This window comes from Panthera onca, chromosome B1 (genome assembly GCF_046562875.1).
Source record: "Panthera onca isolate mPanOnc1 chromosome B1, mPanOnc1 haplotype 2, whole genome shotgun sequence".
In the NCBI taxonomy this organism is placed as follows: domain Eukaryota; kingdom Metazoa; phylum Chordata; class Mammalia; order Carnivora; family Felidae; genus Panthera; species Panthera onca.
Genome location: NC_138342.1, coordinates 163,852,427 through 163,869,953, shown reverse-complemented (window position 1 = coordinate 163,869,953; position 17,527 = coordinate 163,852,427). Strand labels below are relative to the sequence as shown.

Genomic DNA, 17,527 nt, shown 5'->3' with positions numbered 1-17,527 from the left:
AAGCCTTGTTGTCCACAGCACTGGCATAAGGCAGCGAAGAGAAGTTTCCGGGAGCATTAGAGACAGCCTCTGTCCCCTTGACCTGTTTCATTTATCCCTGTGGTACTTAGTAGCACCAGACTTACTGTGCATCTACATGTCTCTTCACTTTTCCCTGTTTTCTCCACTAAAATGTAGGTACTCGAGGGGAGAGGACTTTGATTTACTTGGTGCTCCTTATCAAGATTCTGCCTGGAGTATAGTATGTGTTCTATAAATACAGCCAGTAGATGTTAAATGTGCTGTATCCAGCAATGATTCAACCTATATATTTGACACTTAGCCCATCTGACTGCTGTCACTTTTAAGAGCATTGTGAAATAGTCGTTCTTAGGGATAATGACTCTCTTGCACGATGATGGTTCAGATGCTGGCACCAGCCTCAACAGTTAAGTATGTGGCGATATTTGCTGAAGGATCAGAAGCAAGACCGTCTGAATGATCACGAAAACATAAACAAGTTCTAGTTCCCAAACACAGCCAACAAAAGCATGTGAAATCATGCTAGTTCCATTGGTGTTCTCTGAATTTCCACATGTACCTTCCACATGTACAAAGTGATGTCCCATCGCTGCCGGGTACTGGTTTATCATGAAGGTAAAGGGTTTTAGGCGTTTCAAATAAATGGAGCACCTATACCAATAGTTTCTGCTACAGAGTGATCGTTTCTACAGTAGCCACATGCCAAGTCTTTTGATCAGGATTTGTTGGACTCTGGTGATCGTGGTGATTATTACCTTTCTAAATTAAAGGGCCTTAGAGCTAGAAGGAGGTCATGGCATTCAGCTCTCATTTTGTAACTCAGAAAACTGAGGTCCAGAGGTTACCTGGAACATCTTCTGGGCTTTATGAGTTTCGATTCGGTGAGTTGGTGGTAAGAAGACAACCTGAAGTTTCTCTGCAACTTCATTGATTCCACAAACATGTATTGAGCACTTACAATGAGCCAAGTTCCTTGCTGGAGACTAAATTCATTCATCCCCTTCTGTCGAAGAACTCAGAGGCAGGTAAAGAAGTCTAGCTTGTAAATAGAAGGTTATGAATTCAGGGTCCTAGATGCCAGCCAGAACAAGCACAGGATGTTTTCATTGTTATTCATGCACTGAGCAAACCTTTATTGAGCTTCTCTAACATGCCAGGTGCTGGCTTCTCAAAGGTGAGTGAGTCCCTGTGACTGCTGTCATTGTTGCCTCTGGTCTGGGGCAGAGACTAAAATGCCAATGAGTTGGGGCACCTGGGTAGCTCAGTCGGTTGTGTCCAACTCTTGATTTCGTCTCAGGCCATGATCTCACAGGTTTGTGAGATCAAGCCCCGAGTCAGGCTGTGCACTGACTGTGCAGAGCCTGCTTGGGACTCCCTCTCCCTCTCTCTCTGCCCCTTCCCCACTTGTACTTTCTCACTTTTTCTCAAAATAAATAAATAAACTTAAGACCAATGAGTGAAAGAAAGGCTTCGAAGAAAGAGTAGGAGTTTGCCAGGTAGAGAAGTGTAACAGGCAGTTGCAGTGTGAAGGAACAGCCAGGCAGAGGCAGGAGCGGTGGGGGGCACAGGGCAGCAGGGAGATCGGTGATGTTGGGGTAAATGAAATGAAAGAAGGTGAGGGTGGTGGTCGATCAGGCCAAGGGGGTTACATCTAGATCAGTGTAGATACAGAGTCTGTTACTTTTCTCTGTCATCTTTTTCTTGCATTCAACTCCACAGTCCCCCTAATGCTACGAGTAATCACCCCCAGTTCACACAGAGAGCCTTCCCATATGATGGTATGGGAATATCCAGCCTCTTAAAACTTGCTGCCAGGTTGCGGCTCTGGAATAGCAATGAAGAAAGGAAGAGAATATATGATCACAGCCCTCACATGGGGAAGTGGTGTTCCGCAGTATGTGGTTGAGCAAGAGAAGTAACCTGATTCCCCTATTCCTTCTAGAAAAGGCATTCGTGAAAGACAGGACTTGAAAACCCCACTCTCTGAGTTAATTTAAACAGATAAATTCCCTTTGCATCTCAGCAGAAAGAAGCTATTTGATGTGCGTCTGGGTAATTCTAATGACTAATTTGTAGTTTTAAAGTCAGTTGATTATCTGTCATGAGTCAGAGTGACCTACAGTGTTTAATAATCCCAGATCCCAGCTCTGCTGTGTCTTTGCTTTCCTTAGCCCTTTCCAACCCATGACCTCACTTCTCCCTTGTGGGGTGGGCAGAGAGACAAAGAGGTGGAGAGTCTTCCTGGACTAGGGCCAGGGTCTCCCAGCTCCCAGCCCTGGTATCTGCCCTTGCGCTCCCCATGTGGAGCTGAGCCGTTCAGCAGGGCTGGTTACTCCTCTGGGGAGACCTTCCTTGTGCTGGTTTCATTTTTAGTTTCCCTTTAGTTAAGGAAGAGTTAACCCGACCAGTGACATTAACAGGTATATCTCTGGGATCCTAGAGACTAGGAAAAAGGTGAATGGCATCATTAAGAATGATCTAGAACGTATTTTAAGGAAAGTACACCCCCAAGCTCCACTTTAGGCTTTGATTGCCGTAGATTTATGACGTGAAAAACAGTTGCGATATTCTTAGTCTTGAGAAACTGAGAGAAAAATGACAGCTCTGTGTGTGTGTCAGGTTGCATGAAGGGGCGTTCGATTCCACAAACCCTACGGAGCACACGCAATGGCCAAGGCCCCATGCTGGGACCTGTGATCCAAAGGCAGGGAAACATCAGACCTCAGAATGTCCCACTTTGAGAGACACAGACACAAGAGCAGATAAAGGCAATTCCATGGGATGAGGGCTTTGATAGATTATTGTCCAGTGCCTTGGGAACATGGCTTATTGAACAATTCACTTCTGAAGGGTTGGAAACAGGGCATGGTGTGGCAAAGAGAAAGGGACAGGGTAAGTCACAGAGAAAAATGACATTTGATCTGGGCCTCGAAGGAGGATTTGCCTCTCTGGTTATTACAGGAAATGCTAAATACAATCCCAGTTCTTTCTCATTGGAATAGACTATGCATGTGAATTTGCCTGGGATTATTCTCCTTTGATTATGAACTTTTTACTATAAATGTTTATGTTGTTTTTGACAACTCGTATCCCTGATTTTCGTTGTGGTGTGATTTTTAATTTAGCAATACAATGAGTTCAGGGTAGCTGTTTCAAAATTTATGCTATACAGAAATATGTAAAGCCTTCTGTGAGGCTCCCCCCCATTTCCCCACCTCCCCCCCAATCACTGTGAACAATTAGGTGTGAATCCTGTCATTCCTTTCTCTGTGCATCTCCCTACATGCATATCTTAACTGTTTTCTGAGAGCTGTTACATTGTTTTACTGCAGAATTGCGAGTTAAGAGGAAGCCAGGGCATCAGAGCAATTCTACCATTTTGAAAATATGTATACTGAGGCCTGAGAAGTGAGGTGACACATCAGGAGGACAGTTTAGGGCTTCAACTCCTTCTTCAGTGCTCTGTCCTCTGACCTTCCCACCTGCCTTCCCCCCCCCCCCCCCCACTGCCCTTCTTTGGAAAGTCTGGCTCTTTTTAACTTTTTAAAGGAATGCCAAGGTCTCTGGCATAGAAATTCTTTCTAGTCCACAGTAGATATTCTTAGCTACTGAGCCGAATTACAGAGTCCCTTTCTCTCATTAACTTGAGCTCACACTTCCTCCTCCAGGCTCCCAGAGGGCCTTCAGCCCCTGCAGCGGATCTGCTGCGGAGCCACAGGGCTGCTCAGCGCGGGGGCTGTTCGCCTTGTGTCCCGGGAGTAGAGAGAAGGTGATCCGGGTTGACTCATCTCCTTGCAAGGCTCTGAGTAGTGTGGGTTTCTTTCTTTTCTTTTTCTTTCCATTTTTTTTAAGATAATGAAAACCATTCAAGTGTTTTCCTTCCTCATGAATACCTATTTCACTGGATCACAGCTACCTGGGAGGAGAGCGAAATCTAGGCTGTAATGAAGCAGAGGAGGGGAAAGTGCTCAGAGCCAGTCTTGTTCCTTTCCATCTGTGCCACCTCTTTCTGAGTGTGCACCAGCCCTCAGTTTCTACTCCTAGTCTATCTTCCCTGTCCCGGGACAAGGACAGGTTGACAAAGGACATGGGAGTGATTTTCTACCAGGCTTATGGCAGTTGCTTCAGCCCTCTTTGGCTTCTGATTGATTACATTCCAGGATCCTATATTTTTAGCAGACCTTTCCCACCAAGCAGTCTCTTGGGAGCCATTCAATATCTGGGTTAGACAGAGGCATCAGGTGGGGTGGCCCTGCCAGAGGTGATGCCTGCCCTCCGGAAGAGGCTTCCCCATCAGCTGGTTCCCATGTGGGGTTGCCATGGTTTGGCAGCACTCTGGGACTTCCATCTTGGAGTAATCTCAGACCTCCGGTAAAACTTGCACCTCTCGGGTTCTTTAGAAACAGGAGGGTGTGTGCGCTCAGCTTCTAATGCACCCGCCACCCTCCTCCCACCATGGCCAGAGCCCAGAGTTCCCACTGCGCTGGTTCCTCCTCCCACAGCCTTTTTTTCTACCACTACTCCCCCCTATCTCCTGCTTTTCTTTCTGAAATTTTAAATACTTTTGAACCTGTAAAAAAAAGTTACAAGAACAATACAAAGAACTCTCACATCTCTCTCACCTAGACTCTCTATTACCATTTTACTGCATTTGTTCTTCTTGTCTGTGTCTATCTATAGTATCTACTATATATGACATAATTCTCCATCATCCTAAACATACATTGGGTGTGTGCCACCCAATAGTAAGGACACTTTCCCACATAACCACCCTCCAGGCCTTCAAATCAGGAAATCAGCATGGATGCCACACAACCATCTACAGACTCCATTAAAATTTTGCTGACTGCCCTGGTAAGGAGAAATTGTTTTCCCTTTCCCTCACTCTTTTTCTCGCCCTCTTCCCTCCTGCCTTCCTTCCTGACTTTCCCCCAGTCTTCTTTCTCTCCTTCCCTTCCCACCTGCCCCCAGTCTTCCCCTTCTCTTTCTTTCTCTTTCTCTAAGAGTCTTTCCAGACTGTATTTAGATGTCATTTCTCACCAGCCTTCTTCAGTCTGGAATGCTTCTCAAGTCCTTGCCTGTCTTGCATGTTTTTGACAGTTTCCGTTCTGTAGTTTGAACCTGTGTCTGCTGGTGCTTCCTTATGGCCAGACCAGGGTGACGCATTGTTGGCAGGAGTACCATAGAAATCATCCTCCCTTTCCATCCCTGGTGATGTTAACCTTGGTCATCTCTTGGTGTCATTGATTTTTCTGTTTGCAGTTGATCAGTATTTTGTGTGTGGGGTGGGGGGAGGGATATTCTGATATAATGCCAATATCCTGTTCTTCATCAAACTTCCAGCCACCAACCTTGGCATACATTGATACCTTCTACTTGTATCAGCTACCACTATGATGGTTCCAGAGAGTGCTTCTCCATCTCTATCATTTCTTCTACATTGATTAGCTGGTATTCTACTAAAGGTTAAGCTTTTCCTCCTCCCCTACTCCCTCACTGATTCTTTCCGTTCTTTGTTTATACCTGTTCATACTCATGGGCTCCTATTTTATTTGATGGGTTATATGCCGATACTCTCATGGTTTACTTTGATGTTCAAATCTAAATGAGGCCAGTAGGAGTGCTTTCAATAGGCTGGCTTCTTTGTTCTTTAACATGTCCTCATCATGTCCTTCCTTTCTGGCACCTGTTTGTCCCAGGGTGATTTTGTACTTCCCTTGCCCCAACCTTGGATCAGCCATTTTTCCAAGGTTCCTTTTAGTGGAGGATGGTATTTAGACACCAAAATCTGGTCACTTGATGCACTCATTGCTACTGGTTGTCATGTGTCTGTATCTATACATCTATATCTAGTTCTGCATCTGTTTATGTATATATATTTTTAAATCCATGAGATCACGTCAGTACTTCTAGGTTTAGTCCAACACCTCAGACTTCTATCTAGCCCTTCCTCTTCCCATGTTTGTAAATCTCTTCAGACAGTCAGGAACATGACTGCCACTAATTCCATCATCCTCAGTCTGTTCACTTGTTTGCTCAGTGTAACAATCTTCCAATCACTCTAGCAGCCCCCTCCTCTTTCTCAGAGCAGACATGCTGCTATCAGCACATCTGTAAGGCACCCTTCTGGTTCACTGCCCTGCTTCCTCAGACAATGACATCTCTGAGCTGGGAGGGGAGGGAAGGGAAGAGGAAGAGAAGGGAAGGTAAGAAAACTCCCATTCACTTTTGATCTCATTTCTGTTTTGGCTGAAAATTTAATGCAGGAACTTTGGGGAAAGGAATCAAAATTTATAGTGTTCTAGTGATCTTTTTTTGCCAGCAGCTTAATTCCTTTCCTCATATAGTCAGACTATAGCAATAGTCACTCCCTCTTTCCCGTTCTACCACCTCTTTTTGGTCCTCATTGTCTCTGCCTTTGGTCTCCATAGTCTGCCTTTCTTTCTTCCCTTACTTGCTTTCTTGTCAGTCTCAGGATTTGGAGTAGAAATGGCAACCATTTCAATCCTTTTTTCTTTCCACAAGCCCTGTTTAGATTCTTATTTCCTGTTCTGTTTCAGGGCGGCAGACTTGCAAATATATAATGTCAGTTATCTTCCTCCACAAATGGGGACCAATAATAGAGCAAAGAGTACAGGCTTGGTGTTATTTGGAGATTTAAACTTCTGTGACATAGAGTCTGATCCTAATCTCTGGACAGATGTAGCAAAATCATAGAGAACCCAGACTGAATAGGACAGTGGGACATTAAGTATAAAAACCTAAGTGTATGACCTTCTACGTATACATCCTTGTCCTTATGGGCAAGATCTTCTGATTAGTTCCTCACTGACCACAAGAGTAAAGTGGAGTGTTACAGGAAGGCAATGTTACATAGAAGCCCCTCTTGCCTACCTCTCTTTTTGTTCTGGGGCCCTCAGACTTCTTGCCTTTCTCTGCCACTGCTCTTGGCTTGTTCTTCCCAAGATTCCAGTCCTTTCCTTCGCCATCAAAACTTTTCCTGGCCAGCGCTCCATTGCCTCTGGGCCTGGCTGGATGGCAGCTAAGTAATCTGATGAGCTGAACTAGTAGGTGTTCATGAATTTTTAAAAAATCATGCTTCCTGGATACTATACATTAGCATGTTAGCTTAAGTCCTCTAGAAACACACTGCTTGGCTCAAAGAAAGAGGATGGGGGACTGAAACAGTAAGTTTCAGAACACATGGTGGGGTGTCGGGGGGAGGTGGGCCTCAAAGTCCTCAGGACACAACTTGGGGCTGCCTGCTCTGGAGGGGCAGGGTCTAGCTATCTCTGTGGGTAAAATAAACAGCTGTGAGAAAAGGAGATAGAAGGGTTGTGTGTGTCCACATGGGATAGTAAGCAGCCACTTTTGAGATGTTCTTGCAGTTTTAAAGAGATACAAGATCTCAGGACCCCATAGCTTTTCTATTTGAAACCACCTTCTGCATTGGACAGGATAAGAGTTAAATTTCTTGTGACATGTCTACTGTATTTGTACATTTAGAAATCAATTAGTGTAATTGGGGCAATCAGAGATGCTAAACAGAGGAACAATTTACTGAGAACAAATGTCTGGAATTGTGTATTTTGCCAATGGAATTTCTCACAGTTGGTAAAAGAAAAATACTCCAAATTAAATCATTCAAGCTCAATGTGACTTTTTTTTCCCTTTTTCTTCTTGTTAAAAATGTTAAAAGAAACACAGCCTGGCTGAGATCTCCTCTCCCTCCTGTTGGACAGATTGCCTCTCAGAAAAATCCTCTAAGTTGACATTTTACCTGAAAAAGAGCAAAGGCACATGAAAAACTCCAGGTGTGTGTGCTTGGCATGAATATTTTTTACCAAACAGGATCATAAAAGGGTTGTCTGCTCTATTAAGACCATGTGAAATGAGATCATATGGGGCCGGGTAGTCTTAGAGACTTAGTAAAGGGAGTATGTAGGATGTAAAAAGCTTCAAAAAACATTGTTCCTACTCCTACAATGAGATAAGCCTGGATAATCTACAAAATTGTAATTTGTCCTGAGCCCATCAGAGGGCTGAGACCACACTGTGCAACCAAGTTAACTGAATTCCAAAGAGGGATAAGCCCCTCCAAGGAAAGGGCCACCATTTTAGCTGCGGCAGAGTACGGGAGAAAGAAGCAGCACTGTACAAGCCAAATGTTAACAAATTCTTAAAGGTCAGTGTGAACTGCAGTGGGTCTGGAACCACATGCCTCCAATGGGTGCCCATGAGAAATATTGGGGAAAGTCAGGAGACCAGAGAGAGTCTCCCTCGGTGACACAGGAATACAGGAGACACTAGGTGGCTCTGGAGGCAGGGGTAGAGGCAGGAACAGACAGGTAGAGGCAGGAACAGACAGGCAGGGGTAGAGGCAGGAACAGACACCTTCCCTCAGGTGAAGCAAAAACAAACCCTCTCATCTTCAGATAATGGGCAAAAATCCATTCTTTGTGCGGAGGAATTGAAACAAACTACCTCTGCTCCTGGGGAGAGGTAAGAATATTTCCTACATCACAGACCCAGTGGTGCCACAGGAAAGGTAGAGCCCAAACCCCTGTACTCCTGGGGGGAGGGCAGGAGACCATCGTCCTGGCCCAGTAACTGTCATGTGCCAATAATGAACAGAGAGGTCTATTACTGCTGAAGGAGGAACAAGAGACTCCCACCCAAGCCCAAGTATAAAGATATGGTGTGTCTTGCTGCCACAGACAGGAGGGGAAAGAGTACTTACTTAAAACAAGAATCCTACCTTTGAGATCCAGGTGCAAGAGCTTTTGAGGTATTGGTTATAAGATTGGGGCTGGGCCAAGACGAAGGAGAACTTCCCTGCTGCCTCCCTCCCCCATGACAAGGACAAGCATATTATTGCTGGGAGGGGGGCAGGAGCATGGAGAGAGACCCCAGCTGAGGTGCAGGCATGCAGGGCTGGCTGAGAGCTGAAGGGAAATCAGGAACTCAGGAATCCCTCCAACACCCAGCTTCTACTCTAAGCTTAAGGTGACAGCAGCCTCCATCTAGAGGAATTTGAAGGCTGTGGTGCCCTGAAGGTAACAAGACTCAGACCTAAGTCAGTTTCTGACTGATTGGCTCAGATCTCCCCACCCCATACTAACAACTTCACAGTAGAGGTAGGTCCACTTGAGGCATAAATGCTATTTACTTCAGCCTCTATTGCCTTTCTACACATAATGTCTGGCATTCAATTAAAAATTGCAACACACACACACACACACATACACACACACACGAAAGAAACAAAGCCATTGTCAAGAGGCAAAGCAATAAACAGAACCAGACTCAGAGATGATCAGATGGCCTTTACAATAACTGTGATTAATGTGTTAAAGGATCTCGTAGGGAAAGTGGATAGCATTCATGAAAAGATGAGGAATTAGAGAGATGGAAACTATAAGAAAGAATCAAATGAAATGCTAGAAATTTTAAAAGCCCCAGTGTTTTTGGCAGTAAGGCATTTCTTTAATAGAGTCGTCAGTAGATTGGGCACAGATGAGGAAGGAATCAAAGAACTTGAAGATAAGTCCATAGAAATGATCAAAATAGACACAGAGAAAAAAGAATAGGCAAAGGAAAAAAAGAACTGAGCAGCCAAGAGCTGTGAGAGAATCTCAGTTAATCGAATGTACATGTAATTGGAGACCAAGAAGGAGGAATCTAAGAAGAGGAGTATGGCAAGCTGGTGTTTCCCCAAGGAAGGCATGTGGTTCAAAAATGGCCACAAGATGGGGCGCCTGGGTGGCTCAGTCGGTTGAGCATCCGACTTTGGCACAGGTCATGATCTCACAGTTTGTGAGTTCAAGCCCCCTGTTGGGCTCTGTGCTGACAGCTTAGAGCCTGGAGCCTGCTTTGGATTCTGTGTCTCCCTCTCTCTCTGCCCCTCCTCCACTCATGCTCTCTCTTTCTCTGTCAAAAATAAATAAACATTAAAAAAAAATTTTTTTTAATGGCCACAAGAAGTTATTGCTTTTGCAATCCAGCTTCTAATTTAATTGAGGCATTTATTCTCATACTCTTCTACCCCCTTCTTGCTTATCTTCTACACCCAGTTACTTGGAGTATGAGATACACGTTTTTCTCCATCATCCCCCTCAGCAGTCTGTCTGCCATTCTGCGTCAAGAGGAGGGGCTGGGAAAGTTAGCTAAAGTAGTGAAAAGATGCAAGGCAAGATATAGCAGCCTGCCTTTTCCTTTTAGGAAACAACTTAAACTTGATGTAACTAAAATAAAACACATGGATCTTGGTTTTGAAGAGCTGGTAGATTATGGCTCATCTCTATCCATAGTTATAGCTACGAACAAATAGCTCACATAATTTGTACCCCTACCCCTTTTGCATTTGAGCAATAAAAATAAATCTCTTTAAAGAAAAAGAGTGTGTTGAGGTGCCTGGCGACTCAGTCAGCTAAGCATCTGACTCTTGATTTAGGCTCAGGTCATGATCTCACAGTTTGTGGGTTCAAACCTGAGTCAGGGTGTGTACTGACAGCACAGAGTCTGCTTGGGATTCTCTCTTTCCCTCTCTCTCTGCCCTCCCCACTTGCATGAGCTCTCTATCAAAATAAATAAAGCTAAAAAAAAAAAAAGAAAAAAAAGTGTTAAATATAGTATTTATCCAGGAAACACTCTTTTGAAATACTGGAATTGATCTCCTATATTGGCTAGTAATGTATTTAATAAGACAGTTGTACAATTCCTTAGTGTTTATGTGCCATAATTTAGTTTTCAGTATTCAGTGACTTCAGCTGCTAGATGGTGACCAGCTATCCACCTGCTAAGGCCAGTTGCTGGAGAAAGCTTGCCTCTGTGGGTCTGGGTGTTTGTGCATCTCTTGAATTCAGTGCTTCCTGGAAGATGGAGGAAGGCGCTTGATGAGAAGGGCTGGGAGCATAGTCTCTAAAATGTTAGCTCCTGTGTTTAAAATTTAAATTCAGAGACAGCTTCTCATCTTGCCATTGTCAATGAACTTGTCACCCTGCCTGTGCACAGGCTGCCTTGCAAAGGCCTTTGGGAAGGCTTCATGACCCTCTCGGCAGAGCAACTCCTTTCTCCTCTGCGCTACTTCTAATCTCATGCCTGCCGTTTGGGGCATTTTCACATTATTTTGCATTTATTTTTTAGGCATCTATTTCCTCTAGTAAATTGAGATCTTCAAGGATAAGTGTCTTCAAGGATAAGTGTCATCTCTAGTGTGGTGCCAGGTACAGAATAGGTTCCCAGTAAATTTTTCCCAATTGGATTAAGTCAATGCTTGCATTAGGTAACTGCCGTGACTCTTATGTGTAGTTGAGACAAATGTTTGGTCCAGCCATGTTCCATATGTGATCTTGTTCTGCGATCAATGCTGGGCCTTCTTGCACATCATATGTGCATGCCGTAGGCACCTTGCACATGACAGCTAGGCCAAGTGGGGCTAGGTTCTGTGGCTCTGATGAGGGCTTTGAGTTCAGATCACCACAATGATAGACTTGGACATAACTTAGGGTGATTATGTTGAAAGCAAACAAACAAAGTAAAAATAGAGTCAGAAAGCTACAAAGCCATAAAGAAGAAAGAGAACATCGAACCAGGATCTGGGGTAGAATCTAAGTAAACCAATTCAAGATACAAGATACAGATCTATTCAGATGATCCCTTTTATGTGGTCACCTTCTGCCAAGAGTGTAGCTTTTGGAGGGGGGGGGGGGCTATGATGCAGGGAGGGAAGCAGAGGGACTTTGTATGGACCAGGGCAATGAATAAAATCCTGGATATCAAAATATAGTGGCCATGACCAGACCCTTATGGGTGATTGTGACTATTAGCTCTAAGCTGCCCGGTAATCAAAAAAAAAGGGGGAAATGGGGACAGCTGTTAAGTGTCCTGCTCTTGATTTTGGCTCAGGTTATGATCTCATGGTTCATGGGATTGAGCCCCACACTGGGTTCTGTGCTGACAGTATGGAGCCTGCTTGGGATTCTTTCTCTCTCTCTCTCTCTCTCTGCCCCTCCCCTGCTCATGCTCTTTCTCTCTCTCTCAAAATAAATAAACAAAATTTTTTTTAAAAAGGAGAAATGTACTTTATCATCTGATAAAAAGAAACATACTAGTTCCTAGGGGCAAAAAGAACAAAACAAAACCCAAATCCTTTTTTGGTGGTGGGGGCAAGGGAGGAATCCAGATTTGTTCTATATGTGGCTATGCCCTAGAAAGGTTGTGTGACTCTAGCTAGTCATTTGACTACTCTGGACCTTGATTTCCTCAGCATTCGGGGATCTCTGACATCCTTTTCCACTCCAGCATTCCCCGGGCAGACAGTACTTCTAGAATCTCTCTGGATTGCGATCCTGACACTGGGTCCAAAGGGCAGGGACAGCCACCCCAGAGCATTAGCAGTAAACCTACGTGTTTTCCTTGTAGACTTGCCAACTTCCCAGCTTTGAGGTGTTCAGGATCAATGAATGCTCACGGAAAGGTACTTTGCTGCCCAAGTCAGCACTAAAACCACAGCGATCAGCACCGTGCTACCCTGGCTGCTGCCACAGCTGAGTCCCCTGAGGAAAGCTGACTGCAGCAGCTGCTGAGATTCCCACAGCCGCAAACACCATCACGGTTCCCGAGTGATCACTCAGGGAACCTTCCAGACACTGCTGGGTTTTTGGGAGGGGATTGCAGACCCCAGTGCTCTGGGAGGGAGGAGGGTGCAGACCTGCCCCAGGGCAGAGCTGAGGACACAGAGCTGAAGGGCGTGGCTCCAGGCTTCCAGAGCCCCAGTCACTGGACGAATTGCTTTTTAGTGAATTTGTGTTTTGTACATTGATTTGAGGGGAACTGGTTTACTGCCACCCAGTGTTCTTCTCCCTCCCCCAGGTTCCTGTTCTAACAGATTGCTTTCTCCCTTTCTGTTATCAAAACTGACTGGGACCCAGTCTTTATCTGATAAGCCCATTCACACCGGGGTGTGAATAATTAACACCACTCTGGACTCTGCATTTAATGGTGTACAAAATCTGCAAGAGGAAAGCATCCAATGGTGATTTCTAGGCATTTGCATGGGGAAATGTTGCGTGAAAGGGCCCTCCCATCACCCCCCACCCACACACACAGCTTGCCAAGGCTGGCAGTGCTAACGTGCAAAGATTTGGCCTACTTTGCTCTGCATGTCTGGGGTGCGGGGAGGGCCTGATTGAATGGAGATTAGGCAAAGTTCCCTTTGGAGCCCACTTTCTCTTTTTTTTCTGAGGCCTCGGGTACCTGTTGTATTTTCCCTGTTCAAGGCTCTGATGTAAAGTTTTAGATACCTTCCATTCTCCCATCATGAGATACTTGTCTTATGTCTCATTATTCCAGTATTTCTGCCTACTGCTTCTGCTGGTTTGAGCAACGCCAACAGAACTCACCTGTTAAGGATTAATGTGCTACCACTCCCAGATGGGATATTTGTATTTTTGATTGGAATCTCCTGATACTGACTGCGGGGACTCTGGTGCTAATGTGAGCAGCTGTGTCTTTTCCGTGAACATTCGCTGGTCCTGGATGCCCTGACACACAGGGAGAGTGGGGGTTTTGGAGACCCATGGTGGAGCTGTAGAGGTGTTTGGGGAGAAGTCACACCTTCAGGGGCCAAGTGCCTCCATCACGGTGGCAAGGGTCTTTTTTTATTAGCTAAAGTCTGCAGTGGCTCTGGGGCATCCCCTGAAAGGGAACATGCTAGAACAGAGTTGACTGAAACAGGAGATAGGAAGGAATGGGACAAGAGGGAGGGGTTGCGGGTGGGCAAGGAGGAAGAAAGAGAACACAAAAGTAGGGCATGGGGAGTGCTGATTGACTAACATCATTTTCCATATGGAGCCAAGATCTGCTCATCACCAGAAGTGAAATGAGTTCCATCATATTGTCAGAATTATTTGTGGTTCTAAGTAGCGCTCTTTGAAGTCAGCTTTTGCCAAAAGTACTCAGGCATCCAAGTGCAAGGATCGGAAGACAGGACGTGCAAGAATGCAAAGTAAAACCGGAGCTAGGCAGCTTTCTCTCAAACCTCACCAAGTACAGCGTAAACTTTCTGTGGTTGGTGAGAGATCTGCTTCCGTGGATGGACGATTGGGCATGGACAGTGTTGGTTCTTTTATTTTTTTTTCCCCCTGCAATTGAACTGTCAGACCAGCTTTGGCCACATTTGAAATGGCAAGGTGGCCATGGGGCTATTTTACTGATTCTGATGTCGAAATCTTCTAGCTGGGTGACTGGCAGTATTTAGTTCTCAGAAGACCTCATTTCAGAGTTTGTTATTCTACCAAATATGTGTCTATCCTTACAAATGTCTAGGATGTACTGGTGTTGCCTCTTTGCCTTTACTGATTGCTGCCATGAAAATTAGCTGCATTGGGAGTTGAAGCTATATCACTTCAAGGAAGTGATTGCCTAAAGCCTGGCCAAGATCTAAACTTCCAAGTAAGGTCACCCACTGGCTCTGTGAGAGCGTCTCCACACTTAATATGGATATGAATCTGGGGAGTGGTGGTCTCGCTCTTGCCCTGTTGTTCTGTCATCTGATGCTTCTATAGAAAAGTGCCCGGAGAGGCTGGGCCGGCCTCGCTCAGGGCCCCCCCTGTTCTTCCCGTCTGGCTCTTCACACATCTCTTCACAGGGAAGGGGTGTCTGGAACAGAATGCATAGTCTCCTAACCACACTCTTCCTGCCTCTCTGCTCTTTACAGAATGGGCTGAACGGCTTGCACCTGGCCTCTAAAGAAGGCCATGTGAAGATGGTGGTTGAACTTCTGCACAAAGAAATCATTCTAGAAACGACAACCAAGGTACGTCTCTTAGGGAACGGGGAGCTTTTCATTGATAATTCAAGTGTTCAGGTCCCTCGTGTATCATTCCAGACCCTGACATAGAAACCAGCCCTTCGTGAGAGAAAGCCAAGTGTGTTTCTGAATTTCTCTTGTGTTTCCAATCACTTCCTAGTTCTCTGCGTCCCCAAAGTCACCTGAAAGGCAGAGGACCCTGTTTCCATAAAAGTCAGTGGGCTTTTACTTTATTCTCATCATTAGGTTATAAATCTAGAAAGAGAACCCTTTTCGCTATGGCTTTATGTTTTCTTAGGGTCCTTGACTTGAGTGCAGGGTCTGAGAGCTCTAGCAGTTCTACAGTCAGGTGCCTTGGGTCTGGCTCCCAGCGGAGGCAGTGCACTCCGTTTCTGAACAAGTTAGTTGGTGAGAACTCTCCATTTCCTCATCTATAAAATGGGGACTGTAATACTTGGTTTCAGGATTCGTATGAAAACAAACTGAGATCGTGTGTGTCAAATGCCTGGTGCGAAGGAAGGAATCGGTAAATGTTGGTGACCGTGTTGCTATTGAGGCATAGAGAAGAGAGCCAGACCCCTCTCATTTATCCTTCCCCAGTGAGTCTTCCTTGGTCAGCCGCACACTTACCTCCTCTGCTTACCAATTACCTTGAACAGCCTTCTCTTCTCCGAGGAGGCATTTGGCCAAGGCTGACGTCACACCTCCCACGCCAGCATGCTCTTCCCATAGCCATAGATTAGAAGTGCCAGTGACTTAAGTCCAGAAACCACAGTCATGAAATTATGCATCTGTAGGTTGTAAAATCAATTTTAATTCTCACATGCATCCGCCTTGTTTATTTATTGAACAAGGTGTTGCCAGCATTTCAAAACAAAACTAAACCAAAAAACTCACCTCTCTCTACTAACTTGAGCACAGCGTTCTCTTCTCTTCCTTCCTGGTTACTTCCCATGGTTTTCCTCTTGGCTCTGTCTCTCCGGCCTCTTTCTTTTTGTTTGCTGTGTATTCAGCATGGTCTTATACCCAGCCTCGATTTCAGTTCTGTGCTGCAAACATTGGGCCTCCTCTCCAGCAGAGAACCAGAAGAACAATAAGTAGAGATATAATATGTAGTTGTGAAGTGCATTACCAAAATATTATGAAGGGACAATCATCCCTTGAGGTAAAATTCTGTAATTTTCATGTCACCTCCCGAAGGTGAAAAGATCTTGCTGGTAAAATAGACTGAGTTGCTCTTTCTGAATGTATGTGGGGCATTTTTTTCCCCAACCCCATGACGAGTACCAGTGGTTTCCACCCTTCTTTGTGGATGAAGGGGATGCAATTATTTTTCCTTCTTGTGCTCTCACATACCTGGCTGCAAGCAGTGCGCCATCTGACAGGCTCCATGTGGGCTGGGGTGGCTTTTCTTCCCCTGGCGCGTCCTCAAGAGCTGTGCAAACATGACGCTTCAGCATTTTTGCACTCTCCGCATTTCCCCCTTTGATTGTTATTTTGCAAGCGAATGCTTGGTGTGTCTTTGTTATTTATAGATGTTTTATAAGCCAGCGTGGTTCCTGAATGCTGTACAGAGGGAGGAAAAAAGGTGAAGCAGAAACCGTGGGCTGAGCAACAGTCATAGCAGATTGGGGAATTATAATGGGTCTTGCGAGCATGAGAAAGATTAAAAAAAGAAAAGAGTAAAAAGCCAAAACCAGTAGAGTTTCCTAAATGTGCTTAAATGTTTTTAAAGCACAAAACAAAAGCATCTGTCCCCATCCTCCCTTCTCTGCCTCTTAGAGGCCTGTGCTCAGCATCAACGCAGGTAGTGAGGGAGAAAGCCCTAATCTCTCTGCTTGCATCTACCGGGCTCCTGCTTCAATGAAGCCCCCTCCCTCCCCACCCCCCTTCCAGGAGCTCTAGGACTCCCTGAAAATTGGAGAAGGTGGGTCTTTGTGGATCAGATGTAGCTAAGAAATTTTTCTTGCTTCTTTCAGGCCATGTTCTTTCATGCAGAGGGAGGGGTAGAAAAAATAGAGGCCCCAGCTCCTTGCCCTGTGCCCCTGACCCAAGGCCAGAGGCCTTGAAGTTCGCAGTGTGTGCACGTGTGTCTAGGTGTGTGTGTTGGGGGGAGCGGTCTGGCTACCAGGGTCTCCCCTTTGCTCTTACCCCTCATCAGTGCTGCCCTCAGCCCAGATCCAGAAGGTGGCATGGGCCAGGATCCACAGCCAGGGTTCCGCACGGGTCCAGCTGCCCCCCGATGCATTTCTATGGGGGAGAGCTCTGATGGACTGTGATTTCGAGCAGAAAGAGGCAGATGGAAAGAAACAGTTGACGTTGCTTCTTGAGGTCAAGGAGCCCGAGTCTCAATCATCTCTGTACTCCCATGCCGGGACCGGTGCCTGACACACATGTGCTCAGTGTATAACAAACAAACGCATGAATGGGCACAGCACACTTGCTTCTAAATAGGGAGACTTGGAGTTCTGAGTCCTGATTTCTAGAGAAGGTTCTGTTGCCAACAGCCATGTTCCACTTAGTACAGTGAGTGAGTCGGACCCAGGTGCCAAGGCCTCTAAATGTAAGCTCTTTGGACTTCTATGAAAAATGATTAATTAGCCTCTATACATTCATTTCTGGCACTTATTCTCTGATGGATATTGGAGGAAGAACCCTTTTGTTTATCAAATGGGACTTCAGGAGAAATCAAAA

General features: G+C 45.4%; 1 protein-coding gene across 19 annotated transcripts in view; it reads left to right on the top strand.

The window, feature by feature from the left end:
• ANK1 (ankyrin 1) overlaps positions 1-17,527 on the top strand; it is a 218,852-nt gene that overhangs the window by 124,865 nt on the left and 76,460 nt on the right. For all 19 annotated transcript variants that reach the window (XM_060653467.3, XM_060653473.3, XM_060653472.3 and 16 more), the window contains one exon: positions 14,741-14,839. In XM_060653467.3, the coding sequence (XP_060509450.2) occupies positions 14,741-14,839 (99 nt within the window). The remainder of the gene's footprint in view (positions 1-14,740; positions 14,840-17,527) is intronic.